Source organism: Tenrec ecaudatus, chromosome 11, assembly GCF_050624435.1.
Source record: "Tenrec ecaudatus isolate mTenEca1 chromosome 11, mTenEca1.hap1, whole genome shotgun sequence".
NCBI lineage: Eukaryota > Metazoa > Chordata > Mammalia > Afrosoricida > Tenrecidae > Tenrec > Tenrec ecaudatus.
Genome location: NC_134540.1, coordinates 11,007,679 through 11,031,775, shown reverse-complemented (window position 1 = coordinate 11,031,775; position 24,097 = coordinate 11,007,679). Strand labels below are relative to the sequence as shown.

The 24,097-nt window shown below is 48.3% G+C and overlaps 1 protein-coding gene and 1 non-coding gene across 3 annotated transcripts; both read right to left on the bottom strand.

Annotated features, from left to right (window-relative positions):
* Positions 1-1,053: 1,053 nt before the first annotated feature.
* Positions 1,054-16,792, bottom strand: EEF1AKMT1 (EEF1A lysine methyltransferase 1). Of its 2 annotated transcripts, XM_075562847.1 has the most exons (6): positions 16,766-16,790; positions 12,153-12,266; positions 8,416-8,644; positions 7,478-7,560; positions 4,542-4,822; positions 1,054-2,512 (listed from the first exon to the last, which is right to left on the bottom strand). In XM_075562847.1, the coding sequence occupies exons 3-6, from the start codon at positions 8,557-8,559 to the stop codon at positions 2,376-2,378; spliced, it is 645 nt and encodes a 214-aa protein (XP_075418962.1). In that variant the 5' UTR covers positions 8,560-8,644; positions 12,153-12,266; positions 16,766-16,790; the 3' UTR covers positions 1,054-2,375. The 2 variants fall into 2 exon arrangements, with proteins under 2 accessions (XP_075418962.1, XP_075418961.1); XM_075562846.1 differs by lacking the exon at positions 12,153-12,266 and having other exon boundaries at positions 16,766-16,792.
* On the bottom strand, positions 10,453-10,556 carry LOC142461919 (U6 spliceosomal RNA). The gene has a single exon (XR_012787087.1). It is a non-coding gene; the product is annotated as a U6 spliceosomal RNA (small nuclear RNA).
* Positions 16,793-24,097: the final 7,305 nt, after the last annotated feature.

Genomic DNA, 24,097 nt, shown 5'->3' with positions numbered 1-24,097 from the left:
CTGCCCCAGGTCAGCTTTGGCAAGCCAGCTGGTGAGGAAATAATAAAGCGGGTCTTTGTAGAAAAGGACCAACCACTGACTGCATGTGCCAGGTGCCGACAGGCTGCAGCGGTGGCTCGGGGCTCTGGTCAATGCCTCACAAACACACAAGCGAGGTGGAGGAAGTGACCTCATGCACGTCCCAGTGAGTGGCAGGGGAGGTCTGAGGAGGAACAGAAGCCAGGAAGATGTTGGGCACTTCGCCCCACTGCTCCCAGAGGTGGTGGTCTTCCTCAAAGTTGGCCCCACGGTCTATGACTTCCCACCACCAGGGTGGGCAGCGGGGGCTCTGCCTGGTCCCCACCAGGACCTGTTCAGCTAGGCCAGCCTGTCTGGCAGCAAGCAGCTTGGGGGGAGAGGATGAGCGCCACGTCCTGTCGCCTTGGCTCTGCCAAAGCAAGTCACCAAGGGAGGGGGGCACGAGCTTTCTGAGGGAGGGGGACACGGGCTTTCTGAGGGAGGGGGCACAGCTTTCTGAGGGAGGGGGCATGAGCTTTCTGACAGAGGGGGGCACAGCTTTCTGAGGGAGGGGGCACAAGCTTTCTGAGGGAGGGAAGCTGATGTGTTGGTGTTTTGTTTTAAACTGGTTGTCGCTTCGCTGGGAGCAGCAAGAGTACTACAGACAAAACCCACTCCCCACAGCCTGTTTTTTAGTCAGCCAGGTCTTTCGGGGAACAAGGAGCCCGAGCAGCTTTGGGCTGCTGACCGCAAAGTCGGCAGTTTGAAACCAACAGCTTCTAAGGTACGGTCTCGGAAACCCACAGGGCAGTCTGAGCCTGTCTTATAGGGTGGCTAGGAGTCAGAATCGACTCAATGGCAGCGGAAGTCGGGGACCCATTACTAGGGAGGGGTTCACACCTGAGCATAATCAACCATTTGAGATCAAAAGGGCAGCTTTTACCCAAGGACAAAGTCCTCGAGGGTAAGGACAGCAGCGGGTGGAAACCGGAACACCGGGTGTGAGTGGGAGAAAACCGGGCTGCGCAGAGGAATCTGCAATCACTGAGGCGAAAGCAGGTTGTACGAACTGTTGAATGGAGAGCTGCTGACCTGCTTGTTAAGCCTTCTCCCAATTCACAGCAAGGAGTTCAGACAGAGCAGAGGGTGCTACAGGAAGGTTTGGGTTCTCTTTCACGTCCCTGCAGGTAATATGTTACACTGGACAGTGCAGTATCACAACCAGGCACTTGACCTTGGTAAAACCCACACACCTCGCTCAGTGAGAAGGGCTGGCCCTGGCTGCAACAATGGACTTAGAACCGAACAATTGGGAGAGTTCTGCTGTGGCATTTAACCCACTCATTTGTGGGTGCCTGTGTGGTTCTCTGCGATTTATCACCACTGTCAAGACACAGGACTGTTCCAAACCCCACGGAATGCCTCTTTGTGGCCACACTGCCCTCCCTAGACCCGTCTCTCTCCTGCCTAACTTCTGCGAGCCACTGGTCTGGTCTGTGTCTAGAATCATGTCACTCTGAGAATGTTTCACAAATGGAACCCTGTAGAATGTGACCTTTTGAGATGGGCTCTTCCCACCCAACCTGGTACCCAGGACCCTCCATGTGGCACTGTGTGGTCCTGGTCACTCCTGTCCACAGCTGAGCAAGAGGCCCTGGTGTGGAATGTGGACCACCACACTCCCAGGAGAGACCTGATGGCACAGGTAAGCACTGAAATGCTAACCACAGGGTCAATGGTTCAGACCCATCAGCCGCTCGTCAAAAGGCAGAGGAGGCAGTCTGCTACCATCAAGATGTACAGCCTCAGAAACCCAGTGGAGCAGCTCTGCTCTGTCCTACAGGGTCACCGTGAGCCAGAATCAGCTGGACTGCTGGGGGTTTCTGTTTTGGGGGTTTTCCATCGCTCTCCCGCCCCGCTGTGCAGTGGTGTCGGTGACAGAAGCTGCCTGCATGTTCTTGGCTGAGGCTGAGCCACTCAGAGGACGCTGGAGCTACAGCCCTGTCACCACTCCTGACACTGTCCTCAGGATGACTGCACGGCTGCTCCTGGACAGCGGGGCCGAGTCCATATAAGGGACTGTGCCACCTAGGTAGAAGCCAGGGCCTGTCTCCTTGGGGAGCTCCTTGCCAAGTCTCTGCTGTGCTTCTGGTTTTCAGACATCTGTCAAGTGAGGCGATGGGGCCAGATGAGCTGAGGCGTCTCCCTACTGGCAGCCTGTGGATCCAGGCTGGCAGATGAGCCCAAGAAAATGAGAATAAGGCCAGGTTGTGTCCTTTATTTTGAAGCTGGGCTCAGGTGTCCCCATTTGGAGGATGAGGTAAGAGTCTTGAATCTGCTGAGGAGCGGCCTGGGCGCTCACAAGGCCATCTGAGCAGCTAGAGCCCCTTGTCCAGCCCAGAGTCGTAATTCACGTAACAGCAGAACTCATTGGCCAGGTTCCGGGTGTGCTGGGGGATGAACTTGCACCTCTTCACTCCCAGCAGGGTGGCAGCTGCTTCCTCCATGACGGCCCCTGAACAGAAGCAGCTCGTGAGTCTGAGCGGTACACTGCCACCAGGAGTGCACCATCCCCCGTGTGGACGGTGCCCGACACTGGGCACTCGGGTGGCGACAGCCAGTACTAGCCAACAAAGAAGGGGGAGGCCGGGGCCATCGCCCTGGTCTTCAGCTTCCTTTTAGCTTCCTCAAATATTTCTGCAGACAGCCCAGTGAGCTCGCCCTGCTGTTGCACGGTACAAGCGGCACCACGTGTCTGCCCCCAGGCTTGGAGTGGGTGACGGGCCACACCGGGAAAGTGAAGGGACTCACGCAGCGCAAACCCCGGGACTGCCAGCCAGCATTTCCAACCGAGCTGCTCAAGAACGCCTTTCTCAGCATCACTTGCTCCTGCCAATGCCAATCAGACATGGGCACCCAGTGCCTCTCTGGCCCCAGCCTCTCCTCTGCCCGACAGCCTGAGGGGCACCCGGAACTTTGTTGTCCAAAGCTGGCCTCTAGATCCTCACCTCAAGCCATTCTCCCCCTCAGTCCTTACCATAGTGCCCCGGCATCAGCCTCCCTGTCCCCCCTTAGGCCCTCTCCATCAGTGTCACTGCTCCTCCACTAGTCTCACTGTCCTCCATCACCCTCAATGTCTCCTTCAGCCTCCCTGTCCCCCCACCCCGGGGGTCCCTCTCATTAAATCGCTGCCCATTAATCTCGCTGTCCCCCTGACTAGTTTCACTGCCCCCTCCATTAATCTCACTATCCCATCAGCTTCACTATCTCCTCAAGGTACCCCCCACCAGCCTCACTGTCCTCCCTATTAGTCTCACTTTGGCTTAGGCCAGGGACCTGGAGTCATCCTCTCCCCCCAGCCCCATTCATTTTCAAGTCACAACATATTTCGGCCCCCATTCCGTGCCCTCCTTGTCCATGGTAACAGCCCCAGCCCCGACCACCACCCAGCAACCCCCACCACCTCAGCTGACTGTGAGGGTCTCCCGCCCACCTTCCTCAGGTGCCCTGTCAAAGCCGTATTCGGTACAAAGTCAACAAGGTGGGCCCTGCCACTTGGCCCTAACAGCTTTCCAAGAAAACCCAAACTCCCTACTGTTAGCTAGGAAAACCCACCGCCTCTCCCTGCCATCGCTACCTCATGCGGCCCCCCAGGCTCCAGCCCCACCTGGGCTTCGGCTTTGGGATTGCAGGCCGGCGGCACCACCGCGCCACCAGCACTGAGTGAGCGCTGTCCGGCAGAACGGCCTTCCTGACGACACGAGCAGCCCCCCAATACCAAGGCAGCAGAGGTCTGGTCACAAGCTGGGGTGGCCTTCCCTCGGGGTGCACACTGAGTCTGAGATGGGGATAGGTCCCAGACAACCTGGGGAGACTGCTTGTTAATGTTGCAGCTCTGGGCCCAACTGTAGGAGACCCATCAAAGGGCAACACCAGCTTGCAAGTGAGAAAATTCCTAATTTAAAAACTTAGTCCTCGTTTCTGGAGCCCTGGTGGCATGTTGGGTTAAGCACTGGGCTGCTAACTTCAAGGCCGGCGGTTTGAAACCACCAACTCCTGGGCAGAAAGGTGGGGTTTTCTAGGCCCATAATGATTTACTGTCTCAGAAACCCACAGGGACCGTTTGCTGTGCCTTGTAAGGGCTGCCACGAGTCCGAATTGACTCAATGGCAGAGAGTCATAATTTCTAGCTATATAGCCGTAGGCACTTCACATCTCTTGGGCTCCCAAACCCCTCTCTCATCAAGGGAAGAGACTGCATCAGATAGGAGGAAATCGAAACCCACCCAGGCCAGCCCTCAGTGACCATTCACTCAGGGCTCATTTCAACCACACTGAGGCAGGCAGTGGTGCCTGCCCCAGGGTACCATGAGAAAATGGAGACCCTCCCCCGCCCACAGCATGGAGAATGTGTTTAAGGCCGCACAGGTAAGGAGTGAACTCTGGACGACGATGGGCACTTAAGAGTCCTTCCCGCTCTTGAAACCTGAGATGCAAGCCTCCACTGTTGCCCGCTCTCTCGGGAAGGGAGAGCTGGCGCCCACCTGTGCACAACAGAATCTTGCCCTGAGCCAGGTACTGGATGGTTTCTGAGGTCTTCCGGAGACATTCCTCGGAAAGGTAGGGCGGATCGGCGACCACGATGTCAAAGCTGTGTGCAGCAATGCGCGCGGGGAGCTCCAGGGGCCGGTTGTAGTCGTAGAAGATGAACTCCTCTCCGTAGACGGCAAACCTCCGGTCATACTCAAAGATGTACACAGACACGGCCTGCCCGCGCCGCTCCCTCAGCTTCTGGTAGACAGTGGGGGCACTGACACAGGCGATTCTGAAATACAGGAGCACCCACTCACCGCAGGGCCTTCACCGGCAGCAGACAGTGTGCAGTCACACACACACACACACACACGTCCGTGTGTTCACATTTAAGCTTTTGTTTGCTTTAAGGAAGAAATGGTGGAAATGAAAAGTAGTGAACTCAAAGAAGGAAAACAAAAAGCCTAGGCTGCCTCTCTTTTTTAGGAATTTGGCATTTAACAACTTGCAACTCAATTTTGAGGCATGAAAAATGCAGATGTGCTTTTTATAGGGGGGCAGGGTAAAACATAGGACACATTCTGCAGAGGCAGCTATGAGTCAGCGCAGATATACCTACTCTGAGGATGAGGCAAGAAGTCTTGCTACCAGGGCTACACACACACACACACACACACACACACACACACACACACACACACAGATCCCAAGCAAAGCTGTCTACACGCGTCTCTGCTGTCAAGTTCCAACGAGCTCCTTCACTGATACACTTGTCTTAGCCTCTTGTGAGGCAGGGTGTCTTGAGGAGGAAAAGTCCAATCGAAACAGTGGCTTTCAAGAGGATGCGATGAGCCAGTTAAATTCAAGGCCAAGAAGAGGTCAGCTCAGAAGGTCACGGTGACTGTGTTTTTCGATTCCCAAGCAACAGCTGGATAGGTTTTCTCAAAGGACACAGATGATCACAGGGGTTTATTACAAAGTCGTAGGAAATGGGAAACTGTTTTGATGAGTTAGCGCCCAGGGCAGCAGAGCCAAGGAACAGTTTCCGACCCCCCACACATCTGCTCCTTCCTCTCTAACAGCCAGAGCTGCCCTGCGGGTATTTACTCGGGCATTACCACTCCATCCACCTTCCAGTCCTGACCTTGTCCTTTCACACCTGTTTCTGTTCCCCAAACCCAAAGAACATGTCAAAGCAAATTTCAAAAAAGCCTGGCTGAGAAGGCCATTTGGAGAGTTAAAACACTAGAAACTCTGAACCCGATTTAGGCTCTCCCTCTGCTGGGAGCATGTGGCCTCCTGCAGAATGGTATGTTTTCCTGGAAGCCCCTAGGCTGACTTCCCCCAATGACCAGAGCCACAGTCCATGGTCATGCCCAAACCAGTCGCTGTGAGGAAAATGGCAGGAGCGAAACCCACTAACTGGCTTAGACCGGCCAGGGCTATCCCCAGGGGTGAGGTTTAGGCCCCCCTCACTTAAGTCATTTGGAAGGGGGCACCCACAAACAAAGTCAGGGTTCTGGCAACAAGAAAGATGTGCATGTGCGCCTGCGTGCACACAGGGCTGAAGGACTGGGGGTGGTGAATGACTGCTGGGTGCATTATCATCTGGACGAGACAAGAAGCCACCTGTGTTAATGAGCAGGTAAATAAAGACCCAGACGAGGTATGGGGAGAGCAGCAGAAAGACCAGGCAGGGGTCCAGGCCTATTTCAGAACCTTGGGCTCTGCACACAGAAAAAACAACAAGCAAGTAACATAAAACTCACTGCCATTGAGTCGATGCCACCTCACAGAGACCCTCTAGGGCAGGGTGGAGCTGCCCCTGTGGGCTTCTGAGGCTGTCACCCTACACAGGAGTAGAACGCCAGTTTCCAACTGCTGACCGTGTGGTTAGCAGCTCAAAGCATAACCACTACTCCACTAGGAATCCGAAGAGCCAATTAAAAGGGAGCTGAAGGAGTGAGGGGAGACCTAACAGGAGAGAGAGGGAATGAGCATCATCTATTATGTGGGTTTTTTAAATAAGCCTTTTAGAACCATTTCAGTTATATACTTTAAATTATATGCCAAGTTTTTTTTTTAATTGTGGGAAGCACATACATAGAGAACAATGAATTGGCCACGTCCGCATTTTTACAGGCACAATGGAGTGGCGTTAATTACATTTACCCATTTTCAAATGTCTCCATCAACCGTAACAGCTCAGTGTGTCTTCGGCAGTAACTCTCCCTTTCCCTCTTCCCATGCCACCCCCCCAAAAACCCAACTCACGGCCATCAAGCTCATTCCAACTCATGGCAACTCCATAGGGCAGGGTAACCACTAATAAGCTAACATTAAATGCAGGCCATCCAGTCACGTCTGACCCCAAATCTTGATGGGAGCAGAGAGCCTCATCTTTCTCCAGTCTCTCTCTGTGCCTATTCTCGGGATCTCACCTAAATGAAAGCACATAGTATCTGTCCTTCAGTGACTGACGTTTCACCCAGTAGCATGTTTCCAAGCTCATCCACACTGTAACATGTGCCAAGACCCTATTTTGTGAGATAGCTCAGTATAGATGCACATTGTATATGTAGCCACAATTTATCCACCCACTTGTTGGAGGGCAGATGCAGTTTCTAGTGTTTGGCTATTCTGAATAACGCAGCAATGAATATCGGTGTACACGTTATCCGTTTGTGTTCCTGCTTTCAATTTCCATGGCTGTCCTTATGAGACAGAACTGCCCCCTGGGGTCCCAAGACAGAATCTTTAAAGGCGAGGACAGCCTCACTGGTAACCTGAGGAAGGACTGGCAGGTTCGAACCACCAATCTTGCCGCTAGCAGGTGCCAAGTGCGTAACCCACCACTGCTAGCAGCTGCCAAATGCTTAACCCACATCGCCAACAAGGTCCTGGCTTTAGATCTGAAGGCAAACAAAACTAGAACTCTGGCTCTCACCTGCCACCTTCGCCGGCAACCGCCATGGCCTCCTCTGCGAGCCGCTGTGCAGTGTCGGGGCTGTACCAAAATTGGCTCAGTTGCTGGAGCGGAGGGCAGGAGAGAAATTAGAATGCAGCAACCGTAAACATCAATCTTTCCATGTGCACCTCCCATCCCAGGGAGTCTACACACCCTGTAAGGCTTTCCCCTCAGCCTACTGTTTCTTATTTAATTCTTATTAGAAGCCCTTCTGTGTCGGAACTGACTCGATGGCAGTAAGTTTGGAACGAATGAGTGGAACCTAAGCATTGAGCATCGTGGGCTCACGCTCCTGGAAACAAATTCGTTTCTCCTGGACCACAGAACAGCCGCCCACCCCCGCCTCCGATGAAACCTCACAGCCCTCGAGTCCACTCCGACTCGCCCCCGCCACAGCAGCAGACTGCTGGGTCTTACTCCAGGCACCTGGTGGGCTTGAACCTCTGACCTTACACTGAGCAGCCCGCTGGGGAATCCACTACGTCACCAAAAAGGTTTCATGTTAGCAATTTCCATCAACTCTTTTTCCCGTCTTCCGCCTCCTTGTTTTTATTGGGCTGTAAAATTGCAATGAAGTCTAGAACGGGCACACGCTGGAAGCCACACGTCCCCCTGGGGGCCTGCCCGTGGCCAGGTGCTCCCAGCCTGGGCAGTTCCTGGAGCTGCGTGTCCGGCAATGGAGTCCCTCCCCCAGCCACCAGCAAAGCGCCACGACAGAACGCAGCCTACAGCTGTGCTGAACAAAAAGACCCCTTGTTCCACCAAATGGTCAGCAGCGCCAGGGCCTCTGCCTTAGCTCCCCAGAGAGACTATGACCAGCCTCTGAATGGCAGGTGCCAGCGGCCTGGGCACTGGGTGGGGCAGACCCACCAGGGCTCAGGCACCCCACAGCCGTTGCGGAGAGCCGCCTCACTCACCCAGTCCTCGTCCAGTGCTCCAACGGTGTACATGGCCGCCCCGCCTGGGGCCGTGTGCCGCTCCTGCTCGGCATAGAACTCCTGCAGAGCTGCCAGAGTGTGGGGGGAGAGCTGGGTGGTGCCATCGTCCTCAGAGTCGCTCATTTCACAAAGGGCTACAACCCGCCAGGAAGCAGGAAGGCGAAGACCACTCTGGTGATGAAACCCAGGCAGGACGCGAGCTGGTGGGCTGTAAAACCAAGGACAACCTGTTACTCTGACCCAAAATGCGCTGCGGCTCACGGCGACCCCACTGGGCCGGGCAGAACTGTCCCTGTGGGTGTGCGAGACTAGAAAGCCATGTCTTGTTTTTCTCCCCGAGCGGCTGATCTTGTAGGTAGCAGCTAAATGCTCAGACCACCACACCTCGAGAAAGTAGCAAAAATAGAACAGAGCTGCCATGGGCTCCTCGGCCTGTGCCCACCCTCTCCCTCGGTAACATCTTACCTCATCATCACAAGATCTCAGAACCAGGTAACTGGCAGTCACGGGATTACGCATTGCCACTGAGTCCACTGCAGCTCATAGCGACGCTATTTAGCGTTTCCAAGACTAAATCTTTAGAGGAGCGGTTGGTGGCTTTGAACCACTGGCCTCACAGCAGTCGAACGCTTACCCTGCAGAGCTACCAGGGCTCCTGAGGGGACCACAGTCACCTGTGTCTAGATATGCTGTGTGTTTCTTTCTAGGAAATGAAACCACAGCTACGGAACCTCTAGACCCAGCCAATGCCCCCCCTCCCCCCACACACACACCTCATCCCCTGACAGTTACTCAGTGTTCCCCACCTTGCTAGTCCTGTCACTTACTGGAATCCTACGGCACACGGCGGTTTCTTTACTCTTCGTCCCTCAGCAGAGCACCTCTGCTCTCTATCCCAGGGGTGGCCTGCCTCCATGGTGGTATGGCTGTGCCACAGGTCAACCATTGGCCCACGAAGGACACTTGTATTGCTTCTAGTTTGGCTCTTAGAATAAAGCCACTATGAACATCTGTGTACAGGCACTTATTTTTGTTTTTTAAATTGTGTACAGGTATTTAATCCCCACCCTCCCCATGAACTGAGGTGTAGTTTGTTCATGTATACACCACACAGATCACAGCATCTGTATCATGTGTGAGTACTCTGGCTACCTTACAAAGCCTCAACACACAGACAGCCTAGTGGGCATCATGTTGATGAACAGTTCAAAGCCAGCAGCCCCTCCTTGAGAGAAAGATGAAGCTGACTTACAGTCTCAGAAACCCATGGGGCAGCTCTACTCTGTTCTATACAGTTGTCATGAGGCAGAACTGATTTGATGGCAGTGAGTTTTAAGGGCTTTTTTTGGACAGAAGATAGAGGGCCAAAACAAGAGTAAACCAATAATAAAAAGCAAATTAAAATAGCACTGTCCCATGATGAGATATTGGTACTCAAAATTGACATGATCCCTTCTTTGAAAGGGACCAAACAACAATTTACCCTTAAGACCGTTCCTACATACTGACCCAACTCTCATGGATGAGTTTTAAAACCTTTTTATCTTGAAATAACTATAGATTCAAAGGAACTTGTAAAAAAAATAGCAGCGAGGTCTGATGTGTTCTTCACCCATTTACCCCCAATAGCAACATGCTACCCAAGTACAGGCATGGTGGGAGGAGAGGCCCTCGTGGTGCGGTGGCGAAGTGCTGGCGGCTAAATGAAGAGGCGGCAGTTCAAACCCACCAGCTGCTCCAGGGGAGAAAGATGAGGCAGCCTGCTCCCACGGATGCCAGCAGTTCTACTCAGTCCCGCAGGGGCGCTCTGAGCTGCAGCTGACTCCACTGTGTGAGTCACAGAAGCATGATGCTCCTCATGCACCTCTCCCAGGTTTCATGTGCAGTTATCTGTGTGTGCGCGTGCAGCTCGAGTGTAATCACGTGTGTTATCATACTTCATGAAAATAAGGCATGGCATTATACCATTTCAGGGAGAGGGGTCCTGGGTAACCCACATAACCTTACTTTTTTTTTTTTAATATGGAATGCTTCACGAATTTGCATGTCATCCTTGCTCAGGGGCCATGCTAATCTCTGTATCGTTCCAATTTTAGTATATGTGCTGCCGAAGCAAGCACAGCCTCTGACATTTGTTCCCCGTGTGTTTATTATATGTGCATATTGTTTACGAGGGCAAATGGCAAGTATAAAACACAGACCATGTAACCACTGCCAGACAAGACAGTACAGTCCCAGCACTATGGGGATTTGCTGTCCCCTTCAGTCACATGTATCCCTCCCTCATCCCTAAGCCCAGGCTACCACCAATCTGTTCTCCCTGGAGTTTTGTCCTGGTGAGAATTTCATATAAGTAGAACCACACCGCATGCTAACTCCTGAGACCGTCTTTTGTCGGGTATAATGCCTTTATATTCATCCATGTTATTCTACTGACCGCCTGTACTGTTTTACTGCTGGGCAGTTAGTTTTCCCTGGCATGGCCACACACTGTTGAAGCATCCACCACTGAGAGCCATTTTACCTGTCCACGTTTTGTCTATTACAATAAAAATCAAACCCAAGCTCACAGCCACTGAGTCAGTTCTGACCTGACGGGATAGAGTGGGTGGGGCTCATCAAAGTAAGAATTAAATATTGTAATACAGGTTTTCACTGTGAACAGAGAGGTTGAGATTCTCTTTGCAGGCATGTAGACTTTAAATACACCGGGGTGGCTAGTTAGTTGGCAACTAACTAGCCAACACCCCTGGCAGAGAAGCTGAGGTCAACATGGAACTTGCATATTTAAAGTGGATACAGTAAGAGAATTGGGCAACAACGAAAATCCCATGTCTCCTAAGAGAACCAGCAGTTCGTGACCCAAGCAGAGCGCAGCAACACCTCCAGTTGAAGGAACGTCTATGTGTGCGTAATGAGCACGTGTGTGTGTCTATCCCTGATATACTCTGAGATCTTTCGATGACCTTTCCTTCTCCTAGCAGGACACAATTCCTGCAGCGCTGCACCTGTGAAGTCTTTCAAACAGTGGCCTAGTCATTTATGAAAACTGTAAAAATGTAAAATCAAAGAATTTCAATGAGCAGTTTCTAAGTACATTCTCACGGGTGCTCTGGTGGTGTCCTGAGTGATATGATGCGCTGCTAAACCATCAGGTCGGTGGCTCTAACCCACCAGTTACTCTGAGGGAGATGAGCTGGCTGATCCCATAAAGACTTACGCTTGGAAACTCTACACAGGGTCCTTATGAGTCGGAATCCACCAGTGGGTTTGATGTTTGATCTCTTTTCATTGCTATTAAAGGTAGTCAAATGTCAGTGGAAATTTTATAATTGAATACAGTAGTATATTTTAGTGTGGATTTGGCTTTTTTAAAAAATAAATATGTCCCATTCCTTGATAACTTTTCCAAATCCTTTAATATCCTGCAGCTCAGTCCCTGATGTCTGGCTGTCACAAAATGTGTGAAAGGAGACCAAACCCATTGCTATTGACTTAATACTTTATCAGTTAAAGAAACTAACAGGTACTAAAGCACCATTCTTGGTGCTTGGATTGAAAGTCGCTGTCACTATCTGCTCCTGCAAGATTTACAGCCCCAGAAACCTAAGGTAGCATTGCTGTACGTCAGAATCCACTTACTGGCAATGGTGTGTGGTGCTCTAGTTTATACCGTTGCAGGGCAGTGACACAATATAAGCAATAGAACTTCCTACCTGTTGTTAGATGGTGGGGAAAGAGTTTCCGTCTTGAAAACCCAGGCAAGCAGTTCTACCCTGTCCTTTAAGTCCGCTGACTTGGAACCAACTTGATGGCAGTGAGTTTGGTGTCTGGTTTGGTGAGAAGGCGAGAAAGATGAATGGGGAACACATGGAGTGGGAAAGGGGTTGTACCAGAGCACACCACTTTTCCACGTGATTAAGGTGAGTTTGAGAGCACCTTGGTTAAATGGGAAAAACACGAAAATATACTATGTGAAAAATACTAAGAATGAGATGAATTTTTTAGATGAAACGCACAAAACAAAAATGGAACAAGTCTACAGGATTTAGTACTTTTATTACGTTATACAATCAACGTGGAGGTACCCTTGTGATTGCTATCTGGAAAGTATTGGAAGTGCTAATTGCAACATTGGCAGTTTAAACCCCCCCCCAGTCGCTCTGTAGGAGAAAAACGAGGCCGTCTTTTCCCATAGATTTACAGCCTCAGAAACCCGATAAAGGGTCTCTGAGACTTACCATATATGCTTGTGTGTAAGCCAAGTTTTTCAGTACAAAAAATGTGCTGAAAAACTGGGGTTCAGCTTATACACAGGTCAGTGGCATGAATGGATGTCATCTGGTTAAGCCCGACTAACAAAAGGAGATCTCATGAAGCCTGACATAGAGTTAATAGCAAAGTGGGTTCGAGATGCATGGGAAGACATTCCAGAAGACGTTGTGCGATGTGCCTTCCAGAAATGTAGTATTAGTAATGCTATGGATGGCAGTGAAGACCGCGCTTTGTATGAAAATGACAGCAGTGATGGTGATGACGGTGATCTCAGTGAGGACAATGTCTATGATGACCTCACACCAGCTGAAGCTCTGCATTGGGATACGGATGATGATGAGGAATCCAGTTTTAAAGGATTTTAACTCTTTACATTTTAGCTTGGTTGCTGATTGAGCTCAGGGAATAGTAGTCTTAAGGTATCCTGGTTGATACCTTATTTTGTTGAAACTACTTTCCACTTACTGTGCTGGTTTACTAATGTTAAATGACTTGTTGTCCTTTTATTTATGCTTTTTATTTAAAATAAACATTTAAATACATTACCCCACTGATGTCTCAATTTTTAATTTTATTTCCATTTGTTTTGATTACTGAATAGCTTCTGCATTTCCCACCCGAGGCTTATACCCGAGTCAATCGGTTTTTCTGGTTTCCCAGGTAAAAATTAGGTGCCTCGGCTTATACTCGGGTCAGCTCATATTCGAGTATATATGGTAATTAACTTGATCCAGTGCTTTGTACATTAACTATCACTTCCCTCTCATTTCAAAACCTCTCTGTCACTCCAAAGTAAAGCCCGTTCCCCATTAAAGAGTTTTACCTTTGTTGAAAACTTTATTTATATCACTAGTGTAACATTTATTGGGGCCAGGGGGGTCGGGACATGGGGAGAGAAAGGGGATCTTGGGCACTTCAAAAAATTCATGGAAAAATTCCATTATCTTTTAAATTCATTTTCCCATGATTTTTAAAAAACATTTTTTTAGGAACTCTTTAAAAAAATCATTTTATTGGGGGCTCATACAATTCTTATCACAATCCATACATATATCCATTGTGTCAAGCACATATGTATATTTGTTGCCATCATCCTCAAAACATTTGCCTTCTACTTGAGCCCTTAATATCGGCTGCCCATTTTCCCCCTCCATCCCCACCTCATGAACCCGTCATAATTCATAAATTATTTTGTCATATGTTACACTGTCCGACGTCTCTCCCTGCCCTCTTCTCTGCTGTCCATTCCCCATGGAGGAGGCTATATGTAGATTCCTGTAATCAGTTCCCCATTTCTACCCATTTCCTCCACCCTCCAGGCATCGCCACTCTCACCACTGGTCCTACAGGAGTCATCTGTCCTGGATTCCCTATGTTTCCAGTTGCTATCTGTACCAATGTACATCCTCTGGTCTAGCCAGATTTGTAAGGTAGAACTGGGATCATGATAGTGGGGGGAGGAAGCATTTAAGAACTAGAGGAAAGTTGTATGTTTCTTCATTGCTACCCTGCACCCTGACTGGCTCATCTCCTCCCCACAACCCTTCAGTAAGGGGGTGTCTGGTTGGCTGCCGATGGGCTTTGAGTCTCCACTCTGCACTCACCCACATTTACAATATGATTTTTTTGTTCCTTGATACCTGACCCCTTCAACAGCTCGTGGTCACACAGGCTGGTGTGTTTCTTCCATGTGGCCTTTGTTGCTTCTGAACTAGATGGCCACTTGTTTATCTTCAAGCCTTTAAGACCCCAAACGCTATATCTTTTGATAGCCAGGCACCATCAGCTTTCTTCACCACATTTGCTATGCACACATTTGTCTTCATTGATCGTATCAGGAAGGTGGGCACCCACTGATATGATTTTTAGTTCTTTGATGTCTGGGCCCTTCTACACCTCGTGGTCAGACAGGCTGGTGTGCTTCTTCCATGTGGGCTTTGATGCTTCTCAGCTAGATGGCCGTTTATAGGAACGCTTAACAGATATAAGTCCATAATTCAATTAGATCAAGCACAGTTGTACAACTGCTGCCATCAACTTTTTCAAAACTCTGCTTCAACACTATGATTTTTTTAAATAAACGTCGTATTTGGCATTTTAAAATCCTAAGTGGGTTTGTCATAATCACTGTGGTTTTCATGCTCCCCAAATTCAGGCAGTGCTGTTTTCTGTTACAACTGACTGACCCTGCTACTTGGTACCACTGAACTCACCATCCCCCACAGGAGTGAGTATAACTCCCAGAGGAAAAGACCTGGCAATGTCTGGAGATATTGGGGGCTGTTCTAAGTAGAGAGGGTGTGCTTGGCATTTTACAAGTCACACAGGGAAGTCCTTGGGAACCAAGAATTATCCAGCCCCAAGTATGGTTCCACACCTCCCAGCAGATGGCATCTCAGGGTGGCCTTGAGGAAGAGGAATAAAGAGTGAGGATGACACAAAGGAGCAGCACCAGAAAGGCGGTGGCCACATCCCTGGGCAGCATCAACGCAGAATGGCAGGCTCCTCCTAAGGGGTGCTGAGAGCGAGTCCTGGCGGCAAGGGAAGTGCAATGAAGCTAATCAAACTGTTGGAGGCAGGAATCAATTGGTTGCTCTGAGAGAAGAACCGGTGATCTGCTCTGGTGAACTGTTGCTAGGTGAACTGTTGAGTCAGTTCTGGCTCGTCATAACCCCATGTACAGTGGAATCAAATGTTGCCAGGGCTTGTGCAATCCAATCATCGTTCTACTTGAACTCCTGGTTGCTGACACTGTGCCAATCCACTTCGGTGAGGGTCTTCCTCTGTTTTGAAGACTCTCTACCAAGCATGACATCATCTTCTGGGGACTGGTCCTTTCTGAAGAAACCCTGGGGCAAACTGGGTTATGTATTGAGTTGCAAGCACAAGGTCAACAGTTTGGCCCCACCAGCAGTTCCTCAGGAGAAAGATGCAGCTCCTGTAACGATCACAGCCTTGGGAACCCTGTGGGCACCTCTCCATCCTCTAAGGTGGCGAGGAGTCGGAATGGGCCGGAGGACGGTGTATGGTTATCGGGTTACAATAGCCTATGTTTTCACAACAGTACTTTAACGCAGCCTGGGAAGTAGGGAAATCCAGCCACGTTTCGAACGTATAGCACCACGGCATTCCTCAACGTCCACATACCTTTTTTAAAGCAAGACCTCCTTCCTGCTGTATCCAATTCACAGGGTCACCTTGTCTACTGCAAGACATCTGGTGCTGTGGCAGGAACCACCAGCAAGGATTAATCTCAGTTGCCAGACTGCAAGGAGCATACGTGAGTCTGCGAGTTTCCTCAACTCCAAGGAAAGGCGAAGGCCGGCCTAGATGTCTTCCAAACACTTTTCATCTATTGCATTATGATTTTACCTTGATCTGATTAATTGTGAGTACTGGTTGACTTATACCTTAACCATATTTCCAATTTGACGTTTGTAGGCCCTTACCAGATGGGTTCTCTCCGCCTCGCTTTCTACAAGTGTATTTTCTCTTTTTTATAAACTTTTTCCAATACGTCGTGGTAAAATTGAAATGCAGACCTTGAATGTACACGGTGATGGGTTGATAACCCCCAGAAATGCTCAAACCACCTAAGACACCGTTCGGGTAGGACGCAGGGCGCCGGCCAGGCTCGAACTGCCCACTGTGAGGATGACGACCCACCCACCTTGGCCACCCACCCGGCAGCAGGGCTCCGTAACCCGGCCCAGGCCTCGGCCCCGCCCGCTCGTGCGCAGCCGCACTCGGCGCCCGGCTTCCTCGGCCCCCGCGGCCAGGAGCCCCGGGAAAGCGCCGCCCCCGCACCAGCACCCACGAACTTCCGTAAAGGGGCGACGCCGCCCCGAGCCCCCACGTGCCGCCGGCCTGCGCGCTCCCTTCTCCCCTCAGCACCCAGCCTCCCGGCGCCGGAGCAGGAACCGGGCTGCGCCACTCGACGGCAGCCCTCCTGCCACCAGCCGCCCTCATCCCACTGAGAGAAGAACGACAGGTCCCACAATGGCCCCTAAACGCCCGCCACAGGGAGCAGGCCCGCCGCCGCGCCAGTACTTACCGCCGCGCGTGCGCAGTCGCCCCGTAGGGCCGGGAGGTGGGCGGAGCCAGCTAGACCCGTTCGCGCACGCGCAGGTGCCCCAGCCTGCGTGAATTTGCACTGCCTGGGAAAGGCCGATTCCCACTGCATCATGAGTGATATGGTTTGTATTTTCCAGCTCTCTCCAGACAATTTATATTATGTTTGGACTTCCTGTCCTCCATTTTCTTTACCAGTCACATTATCTAAGTTTTATATATTTTGCTGAGCAGCTTTAAATGCTGGGTGGAATAAGGTAAGGATATAAATGAATTGGTCAGCTTCCAATGGGTGTGATTAAGGCGTTCATAAAACAAAAATTTTCTTAATTTCTATTTAAAGTATTTTATGAAGGCATTACAAAATATCACAAACAAAATTAACATGACCCAAGAAACAAGTAATAATCAAAGTTTATGGCAGTATATTTTTTACAGAGGTAGTGTTTCCATAGAATTTCATACATAGGGGACTGCCTTGGTTTGTAATATAACAGAAGTTTATGTTACAGCAAACTATTTTTGGTTTGAAATATTTAAGCTTTCAAAATGTACTTGCTTTAAAGTTTGGAAGACAAAATATAGTTACCTTTATGTAATGTCTGTACTATACAGTATTTATGCTTATATATGACAACAGAAGGAATAATCCTTAATGCATTCTATGAAGGGAACATAAACCCTAACAATCCAAACCAACGACAAGAAAACAAAATGACAGGCCAATTATCTCTCAAGGTTTTAGACGCAAAATCCTCAACAAAATTCTAGGGAACACAAGCCAAAAGCTCATTAAAAGAGCATATCCTACAATCCTGTGGGAATTATTCCAGGAATGTAGAGAAGGTTCAATGGTGGAAATCAATCTGTGTACCACATCAATATAGCACATGGAAAAGGACCACATGATCATCTAAGTGGATGCTGGAAAAGCATTTGATAAAATTAATTCTCCTTTCTTGATAAAACTCTTAAAAAGATGGGAATAGAAGGGAAATTCTGTAATATGAGTAAGAACATATATGACTACCTAACAGCTGACATTACACTTCCTAGAGGAAGACTGAGTTTTCCCCTTGAAGTTGATAACAAGACAAGGGCCTCCACTTTTACCACTGCTATTTAATATTGCACTATAAGTTCTAGTCAGAGCAATAAGATAAGACAAGACAGTAGAAGATACCCAATTGGAAAAAAGTAAAATTGCCTCTATCCACAGGCGAGATATATGATCATAAATATATAAAATTTCAAAGAGTTCATAAGAAAACTTCTAGACTGAAAAAGAAGAATTTAGCAAAGTTGCAGGGGCCATGGTTAGCAAACAGGAGTCAGTTTGGTTTCTATACACCAACAATGATAAATTTGAAAGGGAAATTAGGGCAATGATTCCATTGAAAAGAGCATCTAAGAGAATAAGTACCTAGGAATATATCTAACCAGGGATGTGAATGACTTGTACAATGAAAACCACGAAACACTGCGGAGAGAGCTGAAGACTGAGATAACTGAAAAGATGCTCCAAGTTCATGGGTTGGAACAATTAATAACTATTACCCAAAGCAAGGCATAGATTCAATGTAATCCTGATTAAAAAATTTAACAACCTTCTTAAAGCAACAGAAAAACCAATATTCAACTTTATATAGAAGGGGCAGAGGTCCTCAATAGCTAAACCAATGTTGAAAAGAAGAATAAAAGGATTCACATTTCATGATTTTAAAACATACTATACAGCTACAGTACTAAAAACAGCATGGCACTAGGATAGCAAGACACATTGACTAAGAAACAAGGCCTTGATACACACTACAACATAAATGGAGCTGGAAGATGTGGTGTGGTGTGCTGTAAGTCAACCTCAAATATTGCAGGGACAAGGGAACATGTGATCTGAAATTGATGACGAGAAGGGTATAGGATGCCTCATGAGGCTTGATCAAGGGCAACGTAACTGAGAAGAATTACTGAAACCTGGATGAAGGCTGAACACGATAGTGGAACAAGAGGAAAGGAAAAGGAAATAGAGGAAAGAACCAGGAAGCAAAGACCATTTATAGAGGTCTAAATACAGGCATGTACATATGTAAATATATTTATATAATGATAGGGAAATAGATCTATGTACATATATGATAAGTATTAAGGTAAAAGATGGACATGGGACCTCTACTCAAGTACTCCCTGAATGCAAGAATACTTTGTTCTATTAAACTGGCATTCCATGATGCTCACCTTACCGACACGATCACTGAAGACAAAGTGGGTACATAAGCAAATGAGGTGAAGAAAGCTGATGGTTCTCGGCTACCAAAAAATATATCATCTGGGATCTTAAAGGCTTGAAGATAAACAAGTGGCCATCTAGCCCACATGCAAGAAGCACTGTGTGATCATGAGGTGTTGACGGGATCAGGTATCAAAGACCCAGAACAAAAAAATCCTATCAATGTGAATGAGGGGGAGTATGGCGTGGAGACCCAAAGCCCACCTATAGAGAATTGGACATCCCTTTACAGAAGGGTCACAGGAAGAGACAAGCCAATCAGGGTGCAGTATAACACCAATGAAACACACAACTTTCCTCTAGTTCTTTAATGCTTCCCCCACCCCCTACTATCATGACCCCAATTCTACCTTACAAATCTGGCTAGACCAGAGCATGTACACAGGTACAGATAGAGCTGGGAACAGGGAATCCAGGACAGATAAAACCCCTCAGGACCAATAATGAGAGTAGCAATACTAGGAGGGTATGGGGGAAGAAAGGAGGAACCGATCACAATGATCTACATATAACCAACCCCCTTTCATGGGGATGGAAAACAGAAAAGTGGGTGGAGCCATTGGCCACTATAAGACATGAAAAGAAAATTAATTATCCAGGGTTCATGAGGGATGTTGGGGAGGGGGGTTAATGAGCTGTCACCAAGGGCTCAGGTAGAAAGAAATGTTCTGAAAATGATGGCAACCTGTGTACATACGTGCTTGACACAATGGATGTATGGATGAATTGTGAGAAGAGTTGTAAGAGCCCCCAATAAAATGATTTTTAAAATATTGTATATGCAGCGGAACAGCAAAGTCCCCAGGGAATGCTGAAAGTGGACTTTGGGGCCAGGGCGTGGTGCCCCAAAAGACTGGACTGGAAAACACTCCTAAAGGCCTACAAACGACCTTGAACTAACTACAAGCTTTTCGTTCTTGATGTGTTTTGTTTTGTTGTCAGTAGTTCGTTGTTTTGTTGTATACTGTTGCTTTCTTTTCCTCTGTCTTGTTTTTGTGCATGTTATTATCTCCACAGGTCTGTCTAAATAAGATAGGCTGGATGAACAAGCTGGAGGAAAAACAATGGGACCGACAGTTCCGGGGGGACATGGGATATGGGGAGGTGGGGAGGAAGGAAGTGGTGTTAACAAACCCAGGGACAAGGGAACAAGAGATCCAAATTGGTGGTGAGGTAGGAGTGGCAGGCCTAGTAGGGAATGATCAAGGGTAAGGTAATGAAGAGGTATAGCTGCAACCCAGGTGGGGATGGAGCATGATAGTGAGACAGGAGGAAAGTCAAGGGAAATAGAGGAAAGAGCTAGGAGGCAAAGGGCATTTACAGAGGTCTAGACAAAGACATGTACATATGCAAACATATATGAGGATGGGGAAATAGATCTACATGCCTTTATTTATAGGTTTAGTATTAAGGTGGCGGAAGGACCTTGGGCCTCTACTCAAGCACTCCCTCAATGCATGAATACTTTCTTCTATTAAATTGGCATTCTATGATGCTCACCCTCCCAACACAACCGCTGAAGCCAAAGCAAGTGAACAAGCAAATGTGGTGAAGAAAGCTGTTGGTGCCCGGCTATCAAGAGATAGCGTCTGGGGTCTTAAAGGCTTGAAGATAAAGAAGCGGCCATCTAGCTCAGAAGCAACGAAGCCCACATGGAAGAACACACCAGCCTGTGTGATCAAGTGGTTCCGAAGGGATCAGGCATCAAAGAACAAAAAATTATATCACTGAGTGCACACCTCCATGATAACGATCTCTGAGGACAAACGGGTACATAAGCAAATGTGGCAAAGAAAGCTGATGGTGCCCGGGTATCAAAAGAGAGTGTCTGGGGTCTTAAAGGCTTGAAAGTAAACAAGCGGCCATCTAGCTCAGAAGGAACAAAGCCCACATGGAAGAAGCACACCAGCCTGTGCGATCACGAGGTGTCGAAGGGATCAGATATAAGGCATTATCAGAACAAAAATAATCTTACCATAGTGAATGAAGGGGGAAGTACAGAGTGGAGACCCAAAGCCCATTTGTCAGCTGCTGGAAATCCCCTTGTAGAGGGGGGTCTAGGGGAGTTCAGTCAGTGAGTCAGTCAGGGTGCCATGTAGCACAGATGAATACAGCTTTCCTCCAGTTCCTAAATGCTTCCTCCCCCCAACTACCATGATCCGAATTCTACCTTGCAAGTCTGGCAAGACCAGAGGATGTACACTGGTGCAGATAGGAGCTGGAGGCACAGGGAATCCAGGGTGGATGATACCTTCAGAACCAGGGGATGAGGGGCGATACTGGGAGGGTAGAGGGTGAGTGGGTTGGAAAGAGGGAACAGATTACAAGGATCTACATATCAATTACAAGGATCTACATATCACCTCCTCCCTGGGGGACAGACAACAGAGAAGGGGGTGAAGGGAGACACCAGACAGGGTAAGATATGACAAAATATTAATTTATAAATTATCAAGGGCTCATGAGGGAGGGGGAGCGGGGAGGGAGGGAAAAAAGAGGACCTGATGCAAAGGGCTTAAGTGGAGAGAAAATGCTTTGAAAATGAGGGCAAAGCATATACAGGTGTGCTTTACACAATGGATGGATGTTTGGATTGTGGTAAGAGTTGTATGAGTCCCTAATAAAATGTTTAAAACAAACAAGAAAATTGTATGACTTCACTAATATAAAAAAGCAAATGTACAGAAACAAGTTTATTTATGGCTAGGAGGATGAGAGGGTGGACAAGCGGATTGAAAGTGATATAAAAATCAAACTCAGTAAGAGCTGGGCTTAGTGAAATTGCGGTCAAAAAGTTGTAATGATCCGTTTATGAAGGCAGAGAACAAAAGCTCCTGAGGCTGTTCACATACAAAATCAGTTTGGAGGTTACCGTCATGGCCTCATGTGCGCAGTGCTTCTCGTCTACCACCGAGTTTGCTGCACAGCGCCTGGGGTCTGTAAAGGCTGGCACGCAACCACCCACCCAAGGCCTGGGACAGCGGACTCGGAGGACATGAAATGCGTGGCTAGTTGCCTCTATTAACAACTGCCTCCTTTGCCTTGAGACCTCAGACCTGGATGGTGCCCCAGATATCATTAGTGAAGATGTTGATCAAAGATGGCAGGGGGATAATGTACAGAGTTTCAAATTCTCACTTTTTGGAGCCATAGAGGATGAATTCCTCAAACTATTGCCTTGAGACCCTTTAAACTGTAATTCAGAAAGATCCCCTAAAGTCTTCTGAAAAGCAAGTAATCTAGCATAACAACTCAAAAGGGTCGACCTTGAGCACGGCTCTGTCTGGGATCAGATGGTCCAATGGGAAGCAGAGGGCAGTGAGTTTGTGTTCACCAGGGAGGAACAACTCAGTGAAGGAGAGTGACATGGTTGCCAAATGCTAACAGTGAATGTTGTTCAATTGTCTGTGCAGACACTGTTGGAGTATTTAGCTGAATTTTAGGAGGAAAAAAGTGACTGCGCACACGAGGAAGTTCAACTCTTGATACCCTTTATCAATAGAATCGATGCCTCCAACAGCAAGTCAGTAAAGATAGTTTCCTAGAGAAACCCTTGACACGGTAATGGTTTTCAGCTATCAGAATTTTTACCACCACAGGCAAAATAATTCTGATCAAATAAATGAAAAGCCACACCACGCTCAGTCATCAAGTTGACTCCTAGTGTCCCTACAGGGCAGACTAGAACTGGCCTTTGGGTTTGAGACTTCCAATCCTTTCAGGAATAGAGTCTCATCTTTCCCCCTCAGAGTGGCTCCTGGGTTCAGACTACTGGCTTGTGGTTCGAAGCTCAGTGCACAGCCCAATACTGCATCAGGGTCTCTTTGCTGAAATGATGGGGAAATTATTTAACAAGTTAAACTGCATCTGAAAGATGCTTCCAAATTCAACTCAGAAGTCATTCCTTTGGTGTGTTCCGAGAGGACTTTTCATCTTGATACACTTCATGTGTCAAATTCTTGTTGAAATGGTGAGGAAAACCCCACAATGATCTCTTAAGACAAAGGTAGATTGTCTTTTAAGCTGATTACATGCAACTACAGGAGCCCAGTAATGACAGCAGCAATGAGCACATCACCCGAGACTACAGTGAACACAGGCTGTTTCCACAGCTCTCTCTTCCCTTCTTGGAACGCTTTCCTACCAAATTAGGCATGCATGGTCCCCAGAATTCAGTCTCACAGAAACGTGATGAAGATCTTTCAGCTTCATAGTGTGCTTCAGTGTATTACAGGCTCAAGGCCAATAAAGAAGCCTATTTTATTGCTCACAAATGTGGTAGCAGGCAGAGTCGAACTGATGGAGGAAGCTCTGGGAATCACAGCACATTGCTTTATTTATTTAAGCACATTTCTGTTGTAGGAAAGGAACATTTGATTCAGAGGAAATGGAAACTGCGCCCTTCGAGAGAGTACCTGCTTTCATTGTGGCCAACCCTCTGCAGAGTAGCACCGTAAAGGCTGCCGTAGATCTAAGATCACATTGTGTCATTGAGAACACAACGGAATTTAAAATGACCTCTCCTCAGACCCGAGACTTCATGTGGCTGTCTATACTCCTGTAAGGGGTTAGTCTCGGAAACGCACAGGGCCAGTTCTACCGTCCTATCGGGTCGCCATGAGTCGGCAAGGACCCAATGGTATGGAGTTTGTTTTTGCTTTTTGAGACTGCGAGTGACTTATCTAATGAAACAAATGTTTTCCGGGAAAGCATTTAAAAGGATGGAACTTACTGAATATGGGCTTTATACATCACTGCTTAAATCACTTTCTTGGGTAAGAGCACTTAGGATGCCGTAATACATGTTATATCCATGGACACTCATATCGATCCGATGTGGTCTCCTTGCCTCTGCCAGTCCAGAGAGGACCACCTGCCCCGTGCAGTGTTAATCCAGTGTGCAAACGAGGATTACTAAGAATTTGGGTTGACAGGAATATTTGAAACCTAACCTAGCAAAGTATCAAAACTGCTAACCACTACAAAACTTTCCTTTCAACTCTACTTCCGGTCATCAACTGTGGAATC

Bases quoted from the DNA above. Each gene is read 5' to 3' on its own strand.
- EEF1AKMT1 (XM_075562846.1), bottom strand. From the start codon at position 8,559: ATGAGCGACTCTGAGGACGATGGCACCACCCAGCTCTCCCCCCACACT. The intron at 7,561-8,415 runs GTGAGTGAGGCG...CCTCCGCTCCAG, and splicing joins GAGCACTGGACGAGGACTGG to CAACTGAGCCAATTTTGGTA. The intron at 2,513-4,541 runs GTGGGCGCCAGC...GCTTCTGTTCAG, and splicing joins CAAGATTCTGTTGTGCACAG to GGGCCGTCATGGAGGAAGCA.